Here is a 22,489-nt window from a genome sequence, read left to right as displayed (position 1 = left end):
GCTGGGGTTATAAACTGCTTAGCAGCTCAGCTCAGCAGCAGGGGTTCCTGTAAATCGATCAGATTTGTCATTACCTATGCATTTCACAGCTGTCGTGAAGAATTCAGTCTTTGCTGCACAGCTGTGGGAATGAGAGTTGCAGAAATTCTGGCTGGAAGAGATGGATATGTGGTCACATAAGGAGAGGACAGAAAAGCATGATGTCTTCTGGACACCTCCTTCAGAGGAGGGATCTGGGGATTTTTTCAGGGGTAGGGATGTTTTTTCTTTGTTCTGATGCACCCCATAATACTATGTGAAGTGGCATTTCTGTGCCCATTTTGTATTCCTCTCCAGTGGTGTGTTTCAAGGGTACGTGTTCTCCTGTTTGAAATCATGAATCACGAGAAAAGTCCTAATCTGTGAGCCAAACCAGCCTGGATGCACAGCCCAGCAGTGGACTCCTTTGCTGCGAGTCTGGCCTGAGGTCATCAAAACCTCAGTGCACACCAAAGGACAGCATAGCCCTGCTGCTGCTTCCTTCTCTTCCCCCCCACCCCCCCATGCCAGCTGTGTCTCCCAGTTGCCTGGGAACATGCAGCGCTGGAGCCCTCCAATCCATCTACCTTTTTTCTTCCCCCATTTAAGTGTTTCACTAGAACAGGCAGCACCAGCTGCTGAGAGCCCCTGGCACCCCATCCTTTAGCTTTCAGAGAAGATCAGTCTCTCAGCCAAAGTAATACTTACATTTCCATCCTTTCTCCATGTCTCAGGTCATATGCACTATCAGCTAGGAAGAACATTGGTGCTGAACCAAGATATGGGTTATTGTCTTTCTGAAACTGCTGAGTATCTGTTCTCTTTAAATCATGGTTGGTCATCTGCTAATTTAGACTAATGTTTTTAGAGCTAAAGATAAGGCCTTCCACTTCAGTCAACCTAGGTAGAGCCATCACGGGGACCTTATTCTTGTTCCTTCTGTTTTGTGCATTAGCTCAATAAGAACATAGTAATGCATCAAGAGTTTAAATTTTTATAGAAGTACGCATTTGTGAAATACCACGCCACAGAAACTCCTTCTAGCAGTAGAGCAGGCTACCCAGCTTACTTGAGGCACTGCTCTTGCCTTCAAGTTGTGACGGAGATGCGCAACATCTAAGGCTTTCCTGCGCCTGTTGAGGTCAAACAGTTGATTAAACCTTTGCTGGGTTGTGCCTAAGTATGATCTGAATTTTTAATGTTGTGTTACTGCCAGGAACATGTGTTATCATGTTGGCGTTTTGCTAGTCATCAGAAACTGTTGCCTCTCTCTGAGAAGTGAAAAGTGGAAAACGCAGGCTGTGTTAGCAATGAGCTGTGGTGGCTACTAGTTGAGATGTATTCTGTTGTGGTCTCTAGGTTGTGTTTCCATATGGTGATGTTTCCAATGATGGTGCTTCTTAAACTGTTCCACTTCAAATTTTAGCCTAGTGTAGCCTCACCTCAGCAGCCTTAGGTCACCTAGTTGTGCTTAGGTGTAACTCTCAGAAGCCCTTCCCTCCTACCCCCAAGGTTATTTAGTAATTTGGTGGGAACCTGAATCTTCAAAAGCCTCTCTTAGGAGACGCTATAAGGTATGTTTGTGCTGTTCATGGGCTCAGGCCATGGCACACTCCCATCAAATGTGTTGAGTAGGTCCTGAATGCAGAAGAGAACAGCGCATGATGAAAGGAAAGGGCTGTCCTCTGTGTCACCATATCAGCATGGCCCCACTGATGTTCCTATGTGATCATTTGATTCTTGCAGTTCTACCTCATCTAAATTGTTGAAAAGAGATTTCAAGAGAGAGAGCATTTATGTGAAGCATAGCCTTGGCACCTAGCTCTGTGCCCTAGACCTCTTGAGTCTCTTAGCTCTATTTCTTATTTTCAGATTACTAAAAGCTGGGCTGGAAACTGAACCTTGCCCTTAATTCTTTTTCCATTTTGAAGTAAACAAGGCAAATAAATGTTGTTCAATGTAAATCTGAGCCTTACCAAAGTAGACGGATATCTTGAATTACCTTATAGCAAAATGAATATGTTATATTGTCAGGTTTTTTTTTTTTTACTCTAGGCAGATTTTATTTTTTAAATCTATTGATGCCATGGGGAAAATGCTGCATTGGCTATGAAACAGAGAGAGGGCACCATACACTGACCGCTCCAGTAATGTGCACCAGTAAATATTGTGCGAGAGCTTCAGGATCCTAATTTTTAAATTATAACATATTAGCAGTTAAGCTGCTGCAAAAGCACACAAAAATTTCTCTGAACCTTCATAAATTCTTGCACTTTACATTAGAAATAGTCTCTTTTTCATTAATGATGAAAGTGATAGATCTTAGTGATGTCTAATATTCAGTTCATTGCAAATAGTACCAAATTCCTATGTATTCACCACATATATTTTATTGCTGTAATTTGTGGTTCTCCCAAGCAGAATAATATTTTTACTTCACTGAATATACCAGTGCAACTTAAAGGTCTCGGATGTATTCCTTTAAAGTGACAGTTCATTCCAGCTATGTCCCTGCTTTATATCAGTACCTAGTCATTAAAAAATAAGAATAAAATATAATGTCATCCTTTTATGATTCTATGATTCTTAGTCCCAGTTTCAAACAGTGGAGAGCCAAATCCTGAAATCTGTAAAGCGTTCTCTAATCGCACTTATGTTCAGAGTATGCATTTTTTACAAGCTGCTCTCCCTCAATGCATTTACCTGTGTGCTTGGTTAAATAAATACACCCCAGAACCAACCTGTCAAGGGTCTGCTTGTATGGCAGCCTCAGCTGGTGGCAGGTTTGCTTGCCACAGTCTTGTCACGAGCACTGCAGGGACTCCCAGCTTCATTTCTGCTTCTTGGTCAGCTCTGCATATACGTGAGGGTTTTCTGTTTGGTAGGTAGTGATTAATGGGTGCTTGGCATGGAAGCAAGATATGTGAAACAGAGGCAAAGGAAGATGCTTGTGCATAGCAGAGAGAAATTTGCTCAGCTGGGATTTGAGGACACTCTAACGTTTATCAGAACCAGCATATTTCATGTTGCCTTCTTGTCTGTCCCTCTCGAGGAAGCAGCTATGCCTGTCTTGCACTGCATAGGCATGCACTCAATCTCTCGCATTTCCCCGGGATATCTGGAGTGTGAACTGGAGAAAAGACATGGGAGCCTTTCACAATTCAGCAAGACATAATCTCCTCTGAAACATCTGCCTCTCAGTTGAGATTTTGTTGACTCTGAGTACTGCGAGATGGAGTAAAGGAGAAGATTAAATGGAGACTCCTAAGCAGTTTTTTGCAATGCTTGCTTTAGTGGGTTATAGATGAGATGTGAGTGTCAGACTACTGCAGAATCATTTTTTATTAGAGTGACTTGGGAATGTGCCTGAATGTGTAAACTATGCCAGTACCTGTGCATTACACGTGAGTGTATGTGCATGTGTCACACACTTGGGTTAATTATTTAAATCTTAAAATGCTGGAAGTGACTCCTCTGCATGTGAGTGTGCATATGTGCCCACACACACATACAGCACACTTGCATTAATTATTTAAACCTAAAGATGCTGTAAGTCACACCTTGATTTTTTTACTTTTTACTTCTTCTTCTTCTTTTAAATAGAAGATGTTACAATTTACACCAGATTTTAAAATCTTGTTCTAAAGGACCAGTTCCTGAAGAAGTCTAACGGCTCCTGGTCTTCACTTGCTCTCCAAAGTGGTTGTGATAAAATCCCACCTTTCCAGCTACTTTATAGGTGTTCCCCCAGTTCAGAGAAGAGGAAGAAAAAGAAGTGTTGATTTGTTGTTTGGCTTTGTGAAAATCCTTTTTTTTGTTTTGATGGGCATTTTACTACAGCATCCAATTGGAGACATTTAAGAATAAGTACTATTGAGAGAGTCAGTTGAAACAAAATCCTGCCCTTGCTGTTTTCTCAATAGCTTAAAAGAAGTGGAGTTTTACCTACCAAAGCATTATTAGAGGAAACTCAGCCATAGCAGCTGGTGTCAGCAATATGCCTTGGAATCAAACAAGAAATATGGTAGATACTCCAAGATGTAAGTGCCAAGGCTTATTCCAGAGCAAAGAGCTTTTCAAAAAATGTTTTCTCTGAAGAGCATCAAATTTCACTCACTTCTCACAGCATAGACATGCCTTGGCAATCATGATTAGCCTCATTTGGGCCTGTGGAATCCATTATTTTATAGCTAGTCTCATAGCTGGCAGGATGACAAACAGTTTGTTCCTCGTTGGAGAGAAATTGGACCAAAAGACACTGAGCTTTAATTCAGCATCCCCTCACCTAAGACATTTTTTCCCTTCTTGCTTATTGCTTAAGGCAAGACACCTAATGTTTGCCTTGATGGCTCTGTCAGGCTTTTGACATCTCAGATTTATCTCATGCCTGAACGAGGACAAATCTTTAATGAACTTCAGGCTTTTGTTCGTTTTTAATTCAGGCAAGGAACGTTTACAATTCTTTTGGCAAGGAAGATGTAAAGAGCTATGCAAATAATAGTAATTCTTAATTAGCTACATGTGCCTATTTGCCAAGTCATCTTTCCATGCATTTTATGTCCCAGGAGGAGAAAGAAGTAGGGTGGTTACCTGGGTCTGTTTACCCAACCCAGTTACACATGAACTGAATGACCAAGGGCAGTGAAACCTAGACTCAAACGTACTTACAAGAGCTCTCTGGGGTTAGATTTTACCAGGCAAAGTTATTTCCAAAACACCTGTTTCGTTGTATTTTAACCATTCGGTCGGTCTGTCTTTCCATGCCCCATATCTTGAGTGCTCCCATGCCAAGCTTGCAGCACCAGGAATTAGGTATAACATAGGTTCCTGCCTTGGGAAGCTACACCCAACAGCCCTTGAGGATCAAACCCTGGTGCCAGCACCTTTTTGCCCACCTTTGTGTGCACAGAATACTGTCTTGATGGAGAGGAGCAGCATCTTAGTAGTTATTTTATGCCCAGACCTTTTCCAGAGAGGCACCATTAAATAAGCATTCTTGGAAAATGCTTGGCTGTCTTTTTTTTTAACCTTCTTAGACCTGGAGCTGTAAGTAATGAACAGTAATGCCTCTCTCCCCTTTTATGATGAAGCTTACAGCCTGGATGAAGTTTAATTCATACTTCCATTGGAGGGACCAGATCTCCGCATCTTGCTCATCCTAGCCACAGGGCTGTGTTGCTAACAAAAAAGTGCTGCAGAGGGTCAGCCCTGCAGCCCTTACCTGCCTTACTGGATCTGGGTTTTCACTTCTTTCTTTCTTTTCTTCATTATGGGAGAATGATGTTCAGGTGGCTGATTCTGCTGTAATTTAAAGGCAGCTCACTCATCTGCTGTTGTGCTGGAAATAATAAGAGGCCAACTGCCAAGGAAAGTTTGGCTGGATGACTTGTAGCTGTAATTGAATTTCACTCAGTACCTGTATGGTCCTTTTTTTCCCCTCTTGTGCTAACTCATCTTGCTGCTTCTTTTTAGTTGACAAATTTAAAAGAAAAATTCTGGTGCATAACAAGTTGAGAGAGTTGCAGTGTATTAAGAAGTTACTGCTGGTTTCTTTATAAACTGGTGACAGCAGGGGGATATGCTACTAGCTACAAGGTCACAACGGAACTCTGCCTGGCTCATTTTTCTGCTTGTGATTGTGGTGAGCCAGTGCTCTAGCAAACACACTTTGACTAGCATAAACAACCTTTTTGTTTCCCAAATACAGGGATGAACTGTTTTTTCATGTTCCTTTATCTTTGGAATCATAGAATGGTTTAGGTTGGTAAGACACCTTTAAAGATCATCTCTTTCCAACCTCCCTACCATGGGCAGGGACACATTCCACTAGACCAGGTTGCTCGAAGTCCCATCCAACCTGGCCTTGAACACTTCTGGTGAGAACTGTTGCAGTGTCTCACCACCTTCACAGTTCCTAATGTCTAACCTAAAGCTATTCTTTTTCAGCTTAAAGCCATTCTCCCTTGTCCTGTCACTACATGCCCTTGTAAAAAGTCCCTGTCCATATTTCTTGTAGAACCTTTTTAGGTACTGGAAGGCTTCCCTAAACTCTCCCTGGAGCCTTCTCTTCTCCAGGCTAAACAAGCCCAGCTCTCTCAGCCTGTCTTCATAGAAGAGATGCTCCAGCCCTCTCATCATCTCGGCAGCCCTCCTCTGGACTCACTCAAGCAGGTCCACACCCCTCTCGTGTTGGGGGCACCAAAGCTGAACAGGGCACTGCAGGTAGGGTCTCATGAGAGTGGAATCACCTCCTTCAAACTGCTGACCATGCTTCTTTTTAAGCAGACCAATACACAGTTGATTTTCTGGGCTGTGAGCACACACTGCTGGGTTATAATGAGCTTTCTGTCAACCAACACCTCTTCTCTGAAATTAAAATCTCAAGTACAGAAGAGATTTATGCACATTAAAATGTCAGATATTTCTTCTGAAGATGAACTTAGAATATAACAATGCTTGCTGCTACTTCCTCCCCCCCCCTTCCCTCAGTGCTGTATATTTCAGAACTCATTATATCTTAAGTGAATTATCTTTACTTGAGAAAAACATATTTACCTCTTGGAATAATACATTCAGAAGTGCAGCACAATCACATTCAGTATCTGCTGAAGTTGATGAAGTGTCTGCTTCTTCAGAGAAGCCAGTCACTGTGACTGCTACCTGCAATAATAACAAGAGGAAAGAGGCAAAGAAAGAATAGAAATTTTCCATGGAAATTCAGAAAATCTGAATGTTTGCAGGACCATTAAAAACTAAAAGCTCTCTCACTGATCTCTGTTCTGCAGAATAGCAGCAGTTCCTGCACGGTTAGACACATGAAAGGGATTTTGCTGTTTAACCCCAAAACTCAGAATCCCAAAGTTTCACTGGCCTTCTGCAAGACTGATTTTTCTTTTTTCTCTTAACAAAATATTTAAAAGCATATTTTTGTGTGTGCTTTGGTACCTAAAATTATAAAATGAGACCATAGTATTTAAGTTCCTAGAAAATTGACCTTGAGGGGACAGTGCCATGGAAACACATTCATTATTTCTTGGGTTTGGGGGAGAGTCCATTTGATGACTCAGGACTCTGATGCCTGTCATCCATTATATGAATGTCTAACAAAAAGATGGCTTCCTCCCAAATAACCTGAAGTTTGATCTATAATACACAGGGCAATTTTGTAGGAAACTAACTTTTTTCATCTCACAGAAACCTCTAGTGGACAAGAGTTAATGTATATTAGTGGTTTCCTGGGTCCTGATGACTGTGAGTTACACTGACAGGTGTTTTAACATTAATAATCTTTAGTATTATTTTAGTGAACATTTATTACATTTAGTTATTATGTATTAAAAAGCAGATTGAAAGCACTGACATTTTAAGGAAGCTCAAATTAATGGTTTGAAAGGTTTCATGAATTTATCAGATGAATGGAAATGTAAGGAAAAAAAAATCCACTTATGAAAAACGACAGCTTTGATTTCTGCAAATCTATAGATACCATACTTAAGGATCTAATTTAGGCTGTGGTTCGTGAAAGCATTTATGGATTATTGACATTTCCAGTATCTGTACTTCACAGTGAAATTAATTAAGAGGTGATAATTTTGGGAATGTGTTACATGAAGCAATTGTAATGCAGGTTACTTGTAGAGCACCTTAATTCGCTGGTGCCTGGGTATTATATGTAAAATGTAATTTGGAAATGGAGCAAGTAAGATTATTCCTCCCTTTTATTAAATAAAGGATTAGCACTTCATATGCTGTAAAAGGCAAGCATTTCTCCTGTGCAATAAATAAAGATTTTATTTTTTTCTTTTTCCCAGCCTTATGTGAGGGAGTATAATGTGCACACAGAGGTATGTACAGTCAAGAAGAAGGAAGTACACTTTTTATTGAAACCTTAAATTTTCTTGGAAATATAAATAATGTTACAGACTGAGTGGGTCCCACCATTATAATCATTTAAACCTAAATAAACTTTAAAACTTAGTTTTCAGAATAATTTTGGTCTGGTGGAGAACTGCAGTGGAAAGGCTCAAAATGTGAGTGGTTCTTTCCTAACAGAAATTTGTCAGCCATGAGAAAGCTAATTCAGTGCAATATAATTGATAAAAATAATTTCTTCATTCCTTTGGCTGAAGAATGAAGCCCTGAGTGCTTTACATTCAAGTGTCAGGTTGCTCTTGGACTGCAAAGCCAGGGCTCTGTTCCCCATGTAAGCGCATGTACACACTTGACATTGGTACAGGTGAAGATCCCCCAGGTAAAGCAGTGGCAGGGCATGAAGTGCAGTCTGTTATGTATTTGTTTGTTGTACCTTGCCAAAGGAAGCTGACATTGTTCTTGCTCTGTAAAGGAAGGGAAATGATTTCTAGAAAACTTGTCATGTTGAGGAGGGAACAAATACTTAAAAATCATAATAAAGTGGGATTAGGTGGCACAAATGGGAAGATAGCAACAGTATGTATGTTCAAAGTAGTCTTAGAAAACCTAATTCTTTCATTCTCTGTGTTTACTCCTGAGCCAAGACCCAAGAGGGCTTTTTTTTTTTTTCACATTAAAAGCTCATGAAATGAGTGCTTCACTGAGGCTAACAGGACTAGTTGTAAATTCTGGCCTGGGGACATCTTGATGTGGAGGATGGGATGGGGGCTGGTCACCATGTCTTCTGTAAGCAAGAATAGCTGCAATGAAGGGACTGAGACCAAAGACCATCGTGGTGTTGTTGCTGTTCCTTTGTCTAGAGGCAAAATGCCATCTGACCTTCTCTTGGCTACAGCTTGCTTCAGTGGATGTGACTGTTTCTGTTATTAGGGCATTCAGGGTCCAGTGACCACCCACCTGTGCTACAGAAGGACTCCAGGCTTTCCTAGAAGGAGCATGGGGATGAGACAAATGGTGGTATATTCTTTGGTTTGCATCTGTGCTTCATGGAGTGAATGCTGAGCTTGGCTATGTGGTCTCTTTTGTCATTTTAATTATGTGTCAGGAGAAGAAAATGAAGCAGAGATGGGTACTTCTGCAGCATTTTGAACTTTAGGCTGCCAAAACAGCATGTGTCATATAAATGCCAAGCCAGCTAACTGTGCTTCTAGCAAACTGTATGTGGGAGTTTGAATGTAGTTTAAGTTCTAATTAATAAAAGAAGAGTATTCTCAGATTTTTTCATATTTTAACAGTTCTTTGAGCAGCCTGGTCTAATGGAAGGTATTCCTGTCTATGGCAGGGAAGTTAGAACTAGAACCCAAACCATTTTGTGATTCTATGATTCATTCCTTGGGTTTAGATAAATTTATCTTAGATCAGGGTGCTGCGGAGTTCAGCTTTCCTTAAACTGTGTTTCCCAATTGAGATCTGTCTACATACCACCTGTGTTTCCTGACAGTAGAGCTTCATGATAATAGAGCACTATAGGTTTGAAATGTGTACAGGTGTGGTCCTGTTCAGCCTCAATGGCTGGGTCCTGGGATGGGGAACCAGAGGGACAAGTGAGAATCTGATGACCCTCCAACAGTACCTGTGCTCCATTCTAATGCTGGCTCTGATCTGTCAACTGCTGCATTTTCTCAGAGACCTCAACAGCTTTCTTAAGTTTTAGGTGCTGAAAAGAGAAACTGCTCAGGACTTCATGTTCCTTATTACTATTAGCATGACTGGGAATACATCCTACCCGACAGCAGATTTTCCTACACCCTAGAGGACAGAGTTTCTCTAGCACTGACTACGGAGTCCTGTCATCCGTGATGAACCGTGCTGGACATGCTGTGAATCTGATGCCACCCTTTCCTGTATATTGCCTAGTTGCCTAGACTACTGCCTTCTCTTTTAATAGCTAAAAGGAAGTCTGTTGTCAACATGTGCTTTGGTGCCCTGAATTTTGACCATGTCTCTTGTTCACTTTAACCTTCTTTTAGTAGGGGAACACTGAGACTTCAGCACCCAGCCCTTGTCTTTGGAAGAGTGCCTTCATTTCCAGGCAGACTCTATATGGATGTGCTTTGGGGTGCCTTGCTAGGTTTGTGGCTTCAAAAACATGTTCCTGTTCAACCTAAAACCCACAGATGGTGAGTGGGTGGGTGTGTATTGAGACGAAACAAGCAAATTGGAAGAGCTCTCTGTGAGTACTATAAGGAAGCCCTCAAGTCAAAGGTTGAGAGAGTTGTGAGTCATTTCCTGTTAGCGCAAGGATGGACAAGGAGATTGGGGTCTAGGGATTAGAAAGAAAAATAAAGGGTCTAGATCCCAGACCATCCTTATATGAGGAACCCTTTTGCCAAGGCAACTTCCAGAATTCATTTAATTATTAAAGGGAGCTCAATGCTTGAGCGCAGCACAACAGGACTCAGAGCCAAGTAGTGAGTCGGCTATGCAATGGTCACCATTTTGCACCATGGGTCATTTATCCAGGCAGGGCACAAGGCCAGTGCTGTGCCCTTTGGGAATGTTTCTCCATAGTTGGTTCCCTAGTGCCATGAATCTTTTCAGCTTCACCTTCCCATGCATTCTGGTCCAGCTGGCTGGTGGAGGCAAGATGCCGTGGTAAACAACATCTGGCATGAAGCACCCTCAGCATGGCTGAGACTGCATGCTGATCTACTAAGATCAGCCTCAAAATCTTGTTTTCTTAGTCCTTCTATATTGTCATTAACTATGTGTTTAACACTGAGTCTCTGAATATTAAATCAGTTTGACCTCTGAAGGACAGGAACAGATAGTGGATGTCATTTATTCTGCTATTAAACATTTGTCCTCAAAACAAAACAAACAGCTGGCAAAGCACAGGGCACAACTTTTTGCTTACTTTTACAATTTTAGCATCCCCTGTACTCAGGTCATAGAATCATAGAATAGTTAGGGTTGGAAAGGACCTTAAGACAATTTTTTTCACAGTAGTTTTGTGCTGCTGTTGTGGGTTTGAAGCATTGTGAAGGAGAGAACTCTCTACAGGACTCTGCCACTGTGCTTATGCCTTAAACAGTTGAGTGCAACTCAATGTGGTGGTAAGAAAATGAGCAGTTAATGTTGTTCAAGTGTTAATTGTGCCAAAAATTTAGAGTATTTTCAGAGGCTTAGTCCATCAGTACTAAGAGTATGTCATTCATTTGTTTGTGTGATTTCTCTGAATGGCTGACAGAAATCTGCCTGATTGCTTGGGAGTAGGTTTAATGGCTGATGATCACACATTGGTGTTGGTTTTTCTTCTGTACAAAGAAAAACAGCAGAAAAACAGGTTATGTGGAATGTCTTGTTTGTAACTCCCCTCAAACCTGGCAAATGTTTCTTGATTTCCACTGGGCCTCTGGTGCTGTTTAAGCCAATGGCACTGGCCTGCAGCCGGCATAGGAAATTGAGGTAAAATACCATTGTTCTGCTCCAATGCAGCAGTAGCAGGAGTGGAAGATATCACTGTAAGAGAAATAAATGTATATGTCTGCTTTTTCTGTAGATCCCTGCAGGAAGGTAAGATGCCTCCTGTGTTATAAGCAGTATTTAAATTCTATAGACTGGCACAGGCATTGCAGAGATGTAAAATTGTCTGTAATTGGGCATAATGAAAAAAAAAAAAAAGAAATTCCAATACTTTATGAAGATGGTTTTGCAGTGATGTTGCAGAACTGAAGGGATACTCAGACCCTAATTAGACCCTTCCTTTTAATACTGCTCAGTGAGCCGAATCCTCCACGCTTCCCGTGCAACCTGTTTGAATAATCTGACATCCCGATAAAAGCTGAGTAATTATTGAAATTCAAAAGCATTAAGTCTTAAATCAGCAGGAGCAAAATACGTATTTATGATACTTACAATAGAAAGCACCATGCAGGAGGTCACCAAAACACATACCATGTCTGGAATTATAAGAGAGCTGGATATGGCACTGACTGCTAATAACACATATGAGCTATTCAGGAGAAGGGTAATCAGTGCTTCAGGTCACTCAGCTTAGCTGGTCGCAAATATATTATCTCCTGCAAAAGCTTCTCTCTTCCTGCTTTACAATATCACACTGTTGTTCGAGTGTATTACAAAAGCTTTTGCTCGTTTGGAAACATAAATTACTACCTTCTAGGCTGCCAGAGGTACAGTATACCATCAGCCAGAAGAACCAGTGTGAAGCCATATATTTGGGGATCTGTCACGTTGCTTTCTTGCTTTTGCCAAGGATATCTAATGTTTTTCTGCATACCTTACTTAACTGTGGCCAGCCACAGCCTGAAATGGAGAGAGCAATTGCTGTGTGGGTTTCTTCAGTTTCTGGGTCTGGTGCCTTTTAATCTTGCTGGTTCTTTCCCTTGCAAAACCAGGTGCTTGCACTGAAATGTGTCATTTCTGCTCCTTAGAGGCCTGACAGCCACATGGTGAAAACATTTGCCTTTAACCTTAACCTGTTATGAGGTAGACTCAAAGCCCAAATAAAAAAGGCTGTTCAAGTTTGGAAACATTCATTCTGGGAGCTGCAGTTGGCTCCGGATGTGTGCCTCCCTGCACGGCAAAGTGCAGACCTAACATGTCTAGTCAATGCATTTGCAGTCTTAGCCTGAAATCATTCTTCCATTGAGCTTGCAGTTTCCCATCCAAGTGAATGAGACTTTTGAATGCAAAGGGATTTGCAGTCCCAGCACCGGAGGACAGTCATTTGGCAAGTGTCTCAGTCTGGAAGAGGCCAGGGTGAACTCTGGGCAAGTAAAAACAAAATGCGTGTGCATACCTTTGCATTCCTGTCTCGCTTCTCTGAACAGAGATCTCTCAGCTGTCAAAACCATACTGTTTTGCTGGCAAGTTCTCGCTTCTCCCTCGGTGATATTTTATGAGGCCTGCCTTCTCCTACAGTCTTGGAGAAGAGGCCCTGCAGAAATAGCAAACCCCAAGACTGGGAGTGCAGAAGCTGTTTGGTGCCCCATGATGCTGTAAGAAGAAGGGGTCTGTGCCACGACTGCAGGGGGCTTTTGGATGACGGCTCCAAGGCCTCTTGCAGGAGGTTGTTAGCTGCAGAGAAACTGTTACTGAGCATTTAGCAATTAGTAAGTGCACTAAATTTATTTATTCTGACTGCAAAGGTCTTTGTCCAAAGGGATGCAGCCTCTTCAGCAGCATTATTATGCATGGTGAATAATTCACATAAAAATATCCAGCAAGTTACGGGGTTGGGCTTTTTAAATAGTGCTTAGATATTTTTAACTTGTTAGCATGTAAGTCTTTAGGATCTTGTAAATCATATAAGTATGACAGTGTTTAATTTTATTTTCTTCCAAGTCCTACTGAAGGTTGTTTCTCTGAAACATAGGCAGGACTCTACAAACACCTAACAATGTGCTTCATTTAACTACCCTAAGTTGCCTGTTTGTGTCATAAGGGAATATATTCATGCCAGAAGGCAATATTCTCCTGCTTAAAGTAGGGATCTCTATTTTACAGGATTTTGGTGAAATATATGAAGATGTATATTCTATAAAGTTTCTCACTGGAGTTTTTCTTCTATACATAAATCTGTATCAGTCATATTTCAGTGTATGAGTATTTCATTTTGCTTTATGAAACCAGTCCAAGGCTGCTGCTGACAAGGTATCTCAAAAAGTTCATTTTGGGGCTTGATATGGTCCAAGTGTTGGGGTTTTTTTCTTCTTAAAAATTTTTGTAAAGTTAAAATTTATCTGTATTTTGTTCAGCTTGTCTGCATATTGTCCAGTGTATATCAGAGGAAAGGCTTTATCTATACATATATGTAAAATGTTCACATACTAAAGTAAATTAATAAAGCTTCCTTTTCATATGAAAGAGGTGAAGAAAAGTACCTGGCCAATACAGTACCATTAATCTATTCTCTTTTCTCCTTTCTCTCTTTACCTCTCTCTCTACAATAGAAGTGGAACAAAAAGGTAATTAAATACCTTTTAAATTATATATATTACTTATGTATAGGCTGTTATTTAACAGTTTAACGTTTTAGTTGAAATACTTTGTCATTAATTCTCACTACTTTTTTGTTAAAGTTTATTTAGTATCTCTGCTGCTCAACTTCACCAGATAACTCATTTTTGCTGAAATTTTTTACCAGTGCCACATTTTTTTTTCTATTAAATTTCTATTCAAAGGTTTAGGTAACTCACTCTTTTCCTGTCCCAAAGAATTTGGAAAGTGTGCATACATATGTATGTGCATAAGTATATCTAATTATGCCATAAAAGCTTCTTGGAAACAGCACCGCTTTATCAGCAACTCTGGGTGGTTACTTAGACTCCAATAGAGCAATATACTTTCACACCAGTTACTAAATCTTATTTTCCTCCTGTCTCGCTCTCCAGAGGATATTACCAATTTCTGCATTTCTGAAAATAATTGGTTACGCTCCAACCAGGGAGCACGAACACGGGATTCCATCTGCCAGCCTTGTGTTACCAGAAGCCTGTGGCGGGATGCCTCTTCATGCCTCCCTGCTGCCCATTCCATCGTCATGGTTATTGTACTACTCATGCTCATGGAGATTAGCATTACAAATAACCAATCACTATTCTCCTCCTGAAGCGTGTGAAGCACCTCAGGTCAGGAGGATGCTACTGGGGATGACAAGGGCTGAGCGAGCCAGTTTTGCTCCACAGCATCCTTCCTTTTGTCTCCCCGTCCAGCTGGCTGACCTCTTGGCGTTGGCATTCCCACGATGCCAAGGTTAGCTGGGCACCGTCTGAGCCTCCTCCCAGGTGCTGGGCGTGCCCTGGCTCCTCTCAACCCCCCTGAAGTCTGAGCAGCAAAGCACTCCGGTTAGTCAAACTGCTCCTCTGTGCTCCTCTCATGTAACAATAGAAGGTATATGTTTTTAAGTTTGAATTACTACTATATTTAACAGGACATTTTTTAACTGATTAAAATCTAGACCTTGGGTTCCTCTCCAGTGAACTTTATTCTTTTGATTCCTTCTTTCCTTTCTTCCTTCCTTCCTTCCTTGTCTTTTCAGCATCCATACGTCATTCATTTTTAATTGCTTGGACTGCATGTTTTGTGTGTCCTGTAGCAGCTTTGAAAGCCTCATTTCTAGTTATACTACAGATCTGTAGACGGATGTTTCCCTCCTCCCCACTCTCCCTTCTCCCTTTGCTTTAAATGCTCTTCTGAGTTGCTAAGGGTTTTGCCTCTGCTTTGCTATTGGTACCCTTTAAATATTTCATATTGCTTGGGCTGTAAGGATGGGAATTTCTCTCTCTTATTTCCATTTCTAGGCCATTTTTCTGTGGATTGTTCAAATAAATATGTGAATCAATTCCTTGGGAGTTTACCCCTTCACCTAGTAGGTACAAATTCACTGCAGAATATAATGGAAATACAAAGCAAGAAATTCTTTGGGGGCACATATTAATTTCAGAGTTTACAAAGGCGAGTAGTCCAAGTAAGTGCACCTGTAAAAACAGATGTGAAAAGCAATAAGAAAACGAGCCGCAGCTGATAGAAAAAGCAGGGAGAAAAAAATCAGTTTGATGGAGCAAATCTTGTTCTAGAGGCATGGCCAGTGGGACAGCTAGTCTTCAGCTACAAGGCATTGCTTTTGAGTTTTCTCTGATCTCAAGTATCCTCTGCTCCAGAGCTAGAAGCTGTTGAGATGTTTGAGCCAACCACTCATTAACTTTGGTTTCTTTTGTTTTAAATTCTTTTCCCCTCCAACAGTCTTTCTTTGCCCTGGACTGCTGAAAGGAGTATACCAGAGCGAACATTTATTTGAATCTGACCACCAGTCTGGTGCCTGGTGCAAGGACCCTCTGCAGGCATCTGACAAGATCTACTACATGCCCTGGACACCGTACCGGACGGACACACTGACGGAGTACTCCTCCAAGGATGACTTCATTGCTGGGAGACCAACCACTACCTACAAACTCCCTCACCGGGTGGATGGCACAGGGTTCGTGGTGTATGATGGGGCTTTGTTCTTCAACAAGGAACGAACCAGAAACATAGTCAAGTTTGACTTGCGGACAAGGATAAAAAGCGGGGAGGCTATCATAGCTAATGCGAATTATCATGACACCTCTCCCTACCGCTGGGGAGGCAAGTCTGATATAGACTTGGCTGTGGACGAGAACGGGCTGTGGGTAATCTATGCAACAGAACAAAATAATGGCAAAATAGTCATTAGCCAGTTAAACCCTTACACGTTAAGGATTGAAGGGACGTGGGATACTGCCTATGACAAGAGGTCAGCTTCTAACGCCTTCATGATCTGTGGGATTTTGTATGTGGTGAAGTCTGTGTATGAAGATGACGACAATGAAGCCACAGGGAATAAAATAGACTACATATATAACACTGACCAAAGCAAGGATAGCATGGTGGATGTACCCTTTCCAAACTCCTACCAGTATATTGCTGCTGTGGATTATAATCCCCGGGACAACCTCCTTTACGTATGGAACAACTATCACGTTGTGAAATATTCCTTGGATTTTGGCCCACTGGACAGCAGAGCAGGTAAGGCCTTTAATACTGAGACACAATCTGAATCGGGCTTTCTATCTTTCTTGCAAATAGGGTGTAAAATTGAATTAGACTTCTGTCTCACTGATATGTCTATGTTTCTGTAAATTAAGTTCCACCACAATGCCTATTATGGATATTAAGACATTAACACATGCAGAATATTTTTTTTTTAACTTAGTTTGAAATGAAATGGAGAAAGGAGTGTGCTATGTATTACCTGTAATTAAGCTGAAACAGTCTCCAAATGTCCACACTCTTGTTCGCATCACAGGGATAGCAGTCTTTTCTCCTTAACTGAATTATCCTCTGTACATCAGATTATTTTCCGTTCTGCAGGAATTTTGGCAAAACAAAGCATGGAAGATGCTATCACTGCAAACAGGGGAAAAATGCCAGCCAGTTTAAATGACTTCATTCAATTAAGCTGAGCGAGTTCAGGCATTCAGGGAAGCCAAAGCTAATTGCATATGTGAGCATGCACCCAGTAGTGTATGTCTAGAGTTGCGACAGGAATTGAGAATGAAAACTTCCATACTGTTGAGTTATTTGAAGTTTCTCTTTCTTTTTCAAAGTGCTTGATGACTCACTGTACTTTCTCTAAAAGAAAGTCCCCTAGAGGATTCCCAGCTTTTCCACCGTTTATCTGTTAGAAATTATGCTGGTAATTGCTTAGTTGGGTTATATTCCTTTATCTTCACCAACTTCTTCATTGTTCTGCCAGTATTATGTTCACAGTTGGCACTGTATTAATGGCATGACTTAACCTATATTGTGGTCAAATTCATATGACAGTACAAGAATTTCCAAGCAGCATTTGCTCATGTAGTTATCAGGTAGTTTCTATGCTGGACTGTGCACTTCAGAAAGGCTGAAAAAGTAAGAGGAAATGCAGAATTAAGGTCATTTGGACAGTAAACTATTTGATTCATAATGACAATTTCCAAAACATTCTTTTTGTTCATCAAGAAACTCAGAAGTGGATGAATGGATTCAGGACTTCAAGTTGCAAAAAAGAAGTTGAGAGGTTTCTGTTGCTGAGCTTTTTTTTTTCCTGTGTGCAGCCTGTTATGTGTATAAAAAATGGATCAAGAGATGCTGAAAGAAACTGTGGATATGAAATCCAGGGGAGGGGTGGAATAAAAGTAATAAAATGGCAGTGACTTTCTCATTTTTATACAAAAATGTAAGGAAGAAGAGAAGGAAATCTTGAGGCAGATGAACAAAACCGAGTGACTGTTAAGAGAAGAGCAGGGACACTTTCAATGATGCTGACCTCTGCAAGATCTCAGATGGGCAAAAAATGAAGTAATACTTCTCATTCTCCCAACTTAATGATGAGCATATACTTTCTGAGTACTGGAGTGAAGCAGAGCAATTTGTGAGCTATTGGTTATCCCTGAGGAGTGAAAATCAGTTGCAGCCCTTCTATTTCAGAGTTTCTCTCCTTTTCAGTGAAATATTTCTAGGTATTGCACCAGACTCTCTACTGCTGCTTTTTCATGTGGTGACTCTTGTCAGTAACATCATCTTTAAGATAAAAAAAAAAAAAGCCATAATCAGTGAAAACCCCAAATTTTGTGCTTTCCTGTAAAAAGGGAAATGTTTTTCCCCCTTTTCACTAGTGTGATGGTGAAAACCTGGAAGAAGACTGAAAGTCTGTGATGTGCAAGGATTTGATTTGTCACTGTTTGAAGCCCCTTCATTTCATTCATGTTTGGATGAGAATTTAAAATCCCCCAGCACCTCAGATGGAAAGCTGAAGCTGTTTTTGGCTTTGAGTGGTGTCAGAGAATCTGGTTAGTCTTTTCTGATGTTTCTTTCATGGAGTTTTTGATAGCTTTGTAATGTGGGGACAAAGCTGAATTCTACATGCATTTCTCTTCTCTGAAAATTGCCAGGATTTCCTTTTTGGCAGAAATGCATAAAGATCCCATTACCTCACTATTTTATGGGGTTTGAGGACTTTTGAGAAGACTGCTCTGAGAGCAAGTGAAATTTTCGCTGAGACAGCTCAAATGGGCCAAGGCATTTTGAAGTGAAGAAAAATACCTTTGCAAAGGGAGTTTATTGCTCCATTACCTTCACAGCCCGATTAGTAGGAACGTTATGAGTCAGTCAAACAGGAACACTGATTTTGAATTGAATAAGTGAGTAACACTTGTTTGACTGTAGTTGGATGTTTGTTTTGGGGTTTTGGGTTTTGTTTTTTTGTTGGTTTTAGTTTTTTCAGAAAGGAGCCAGGAGACCAGGTCTGTGTGAATCTTTCTTTTCCAAGTTCAGTGCAACACATTTTCTGGTTAGCATCAAATTTCATGCTGCGTTGACTTCTATATAATACTAAATGCATGGCTGGCATAAGCCCAGCTCGTCCACCAAAGAGCAGAACAGGAGCCAATGCAACACTAGGAAAGCCGTGAAGGACCAGGATATGTTATTTAGTTATTTATTTGGTTATTTTTTTACAGAGTGGATTGTGGATATGTGTTTCCCCTCTCCCCTTCCAAAATTACCAGTGTTTGTTTACAGCATGGCAATGTTCAATGCAGCTATTTTCCATAGGGTTACAGTTTGAGTAGTAAAATATGTAAAAAACATTTGCTTAATTAGAAAATAAAAGAAAGGTTATAAAATTGATGGGTTGAACAAATTGGTTGTTAAAAGACAATTAAATGTGAAAGTTTTAGGAGAAGAGCTCTAAAAACCAAACATTGATCTTAACAAAAAAAGTAATATATTTATCTATCTAAATAGGCAGTAACATGTTTGAAACATTTTTGAAATCTCTAGTATCATACATTTCAAGGCTATCTAAAATAAAAACAGGTGCTGGGGGCTCCAGTTCACTTAGAATCAAGCATTTTTAGTCATTTTCCAAACCATCCAGGAAAAATGGGAGGAACCAGGGATCGCTTAGCTTATAGGAAAGGCAGGGATCCCATCCTCTTGCTCTTCACAGTGATTGAACATTTTCTGTGAGTTTTAATTAAAGGTCTGTTTGTGTGTGTAGGTTTGGAACATATTTGAGACCTGCGCCATCTCCGAACTTCTCTCGCCCACTGTTTAAAAAAATCAGCTTTTACTGCTCAGAGTAAATGAGTGTCAAACCCTGGAGTTTCTGTGCTCAGCTTCTGTAGCAGCTGAAGGTACCAGGGAAGACAAATTATTCTGAAGTCGTAAGTGAAGCACAATGCTGGAGTCAACTGATCTAAAAGCAATTCAGCTCTCTTGACTGAATTAAAAGTAATTGTTCATTTTTCTCAGAAATGGGAAAAGCTGCATTTTAAGGATTTGACACGCTCCTTGTTTTTTTGTTTTTTTGTTTGTTTTTTTTTTTTTTTTTTTTTTTTTGTTTTGTTTTTTTGTTTTTTTTTGGCTGGAGTTGTTTTCATTTATCCCAAAAGCAGTTTTGAAAGCAAGCAGTCCTCAGTGCCTGCAAATTCCAGGAAAACTGTTGTTAATGTCTACCTTCAAGAAATGAACCTGAAGATACAAAAAGTTTTCAAAGCATATTTTCTTTGTTTTATGCTGTTTGGCCTTAAAAGTAGGGTTTTTTGAGGATGCTTTTCCGTAAATACTCTTGGGCTTTTGTGCTGTTTCTTTGTAGATGCTTTTGAGTTTCATCGAATTGAAGAATAGTCAGGGTTGAATGGACCTTGAAGATCATCTAGTTCCAACTCTCTTGCCATAATCAGGGACACCTTCCGTTAGACCAGGTTGCTCCAAGCCCCCTCCAACCTGGCCTTAAGCAATTCCAGGGATGGAGCAGCCACAGCTTCTCTGGGCAGCCTGTGCCAGTGCCTCACCACCTTCAGAGTAAATAATTTATTCCTAATGTCTGATCGAAATCTACCCTATTTCAGTTCAAAACCATTCCCCCTTGTCCTATCACTATATGTCCTTGATGCCAGATTTCTTGTAGGCCTACTTTAGTTACTGAGAGGCTTCCCTAAGGTCTCCCTGGAGTTTTCCCTTGTCCAGGCTGAACAAGCCCAACTCTCTCAGCCTGTCTTCATAGGAGAGGTGCTCCAGCCCTCTGATCATCTTCATGGCCCTCCTCTGGATTTGCTCAAGCAGGTCCATGTCCCTCTTGTGTCTTGGAGATGCCAGAACTGAATGCAGAACTCCAGGTAGGGTCTTGCAAGAGCAGAGTAGAGGGGGAGAATCACCTCCCTTGACCTGCTGGCCATGCTCCTTTTGATGCAGCCCAGCATACACTTGTCAGCCAACAGCCCCAATTCCTTCTCAGGGCTGCTCTCAATTCAGTCTCTGCCCAACCTGTAGCTGTGCCTGGGATTGCCCCAACCCAGATGCAGGACTTGCACTTGACCTTGTTGAACTTCATGAGATTCACACAGGCCCACCTCTCAAGCCTGTCAAAGGTCCTTCTGGATGGCATCCCTTCCCTCCAGCATGTTGACTGCACCACGCAGCTTAGCGTCATCAGCAAACTTGCTGAGGATGCACTCAATCCCACTGTCCATGTCACTGACAAAACAGTGCCAGTCCCAACACCAACCCCTGAGGGACACCTTGTCACTGGTCTCCACCTTGGTCATTGAGCTCTTGACCACAACTCTCTGAGTGTATCCATCCAGTGAATTCCTTATCCACCATGTGGTCCATCATCAGATCCATGTCTCTTCAATTTGTAGACAAGGATGCCATGCAGGACAGCGTCAAACACTTTGCACAAGTCCAGGTAGATGATGCCAGTTGCTCTTTCCTTATCAAAGACCCATCATAGAAGGCCATCACATCTGTCAGGCATGATTTGCCCTTAGTGAAGCCATGTTGGCTGTCACCAGTCATCCCCTTATTGTCCATGTGCCTTAGCATAATTTCCAGGAGGATCTCCTCCATGATCTTGCCAGGCACCGAGGTGGGACTGACTGGCCTGTATTTCCCTGGGTCTTCCTTTTCTCTCTTTATAAAAATGGGGAAAAAGATTTGCTAATGGTTTGCTAATTTGAAGTGATAGTGAGAATAGCTCTGCAACTCTAGTAGTGTTTTGCATTGCATTCTTCAATAATTTGAACCCAGAAAAGTGCTCAATTTCTTGGGTTTTTGTTTTGTTTTGGTTTGGTTTGAGTTTTCTTGTGTCCCAGTAGATATGTGCAGAGAGGGAAACAAAAGTCTATTAGCAGAATTTTCCACAACCTAATCAGTCTTAATATTCACCAGAGTTACCTGGTTTAATCATCACCCACTTGTGATAAAGTCTGCATAAACAAATTCAAGAAAAACATCAACAAATCTTCATCTCCATAAAGGTAAAGTGCTCCCATCCCACTTCCCAGCACCACACTTGCATACAAACACATATCTCCTGACTTTGCATTTCTGCATGTCCCTGGACAATCATGGCTCCTGGATGGGCACCAGGTGAATGTTACTGGTCAGCAGAAAGACCAGAAGAAGAAGAAAGTTTTGTCTTTTAGATGCCTTAGACTCCCCATGCCAGGACCAGCAGCTCTGTTGTAGGAGCTTGAGATATACTGGCTGAACATTTAGACCAGGGGTAGGGACTAGTGCCTGTCCCATAGCTTAGCAGTGAAGGACTTGAACCAGGATAAGGACCCCTCTGTGCATCTCTGGAACTTTTATGTCCTGACAGCTGTTCCCCATGGCACGGGAAATACAGAGCTCCTATTTTCAAGGAGGTGTTTTAAATTATGTCCAAGAGACCAAGGTATTACAATTTAAGGTGTTTAATAGATGTCTGAAGTTAATAAATAAATATGCCAAATGCATAAGGAAGACAGTGATATGATACACAGCTTCTAAAACAGCCTCATTGTGCTTAAGTATCAATAGGTTGCATATTAACACTGTGGACTGCCAGTCTAGTACTCAAATGTGGTATGAAGGGCATATGTCAAACTTTTATTCTCCGAATTCTGTTAAATATTTTGGGATGCTCTCTTGACACGTGATTGCAACCATTTTATTCAATAAAGGTGGTTGGGTTGTTGTGTTTTGTTTGGGGTTTTTGTTGGTTTGGGTTTTTTTCTAAAGCAGTTTT

At 41.1% G+C, this 22,489-nt stretch overlaps 1 protein-coding gene across 17 annotated transcripts in view; it reads left to right on the top strand.

The window, feature by feature from the left end:
• Nucleotides 1-22,489, top strand: part of ADGRL3 (adhesion G protein-coupled receptor L3) — a gene marked incomplete at its 3' end in the record, with an annotated part of 327,501 nt that overhangs the window by 141,664 nt on the left and 163,348 nt on the right. For 13 of the 17 annotated variants that reach the window (XM_080613904.1, XM_080613917.1, XM_080613911.1 and 10 more), the window contains 2 exons: nt 13,866-13,880; nt 15,658-16,458. In XM_080613904.1, the coding sequence (XP_080470030.1) occupies nt 13,866-13,880; nt 15,658-16,458 (816 nt within the window). The remainder of the gene's footprint in view (nt 1-13,865; nt 13,881-15,657; nt 16,459-22,489) is intronic. The other 4 variants (XM_080613903.1, XM_080613905.1, XM_080613916.1 and 1 more) reach the window with 1 other exon arrangement.

Source organism: Psittacula echo, assembly GCF_963264785.1.
Source record: "Psittacula echo genome assembly, chromosome: 1".
NCBI classification, from domain to species: domain Eukaryota; kingdom Metazoa; phylum Chordata; class Aves; order Psittaciformes; family Psittacidae; genus Psittacula; species Psittacula echo.
This window is presented reverse-complemented; position numbering and strand designations above follow the sequence as displayed.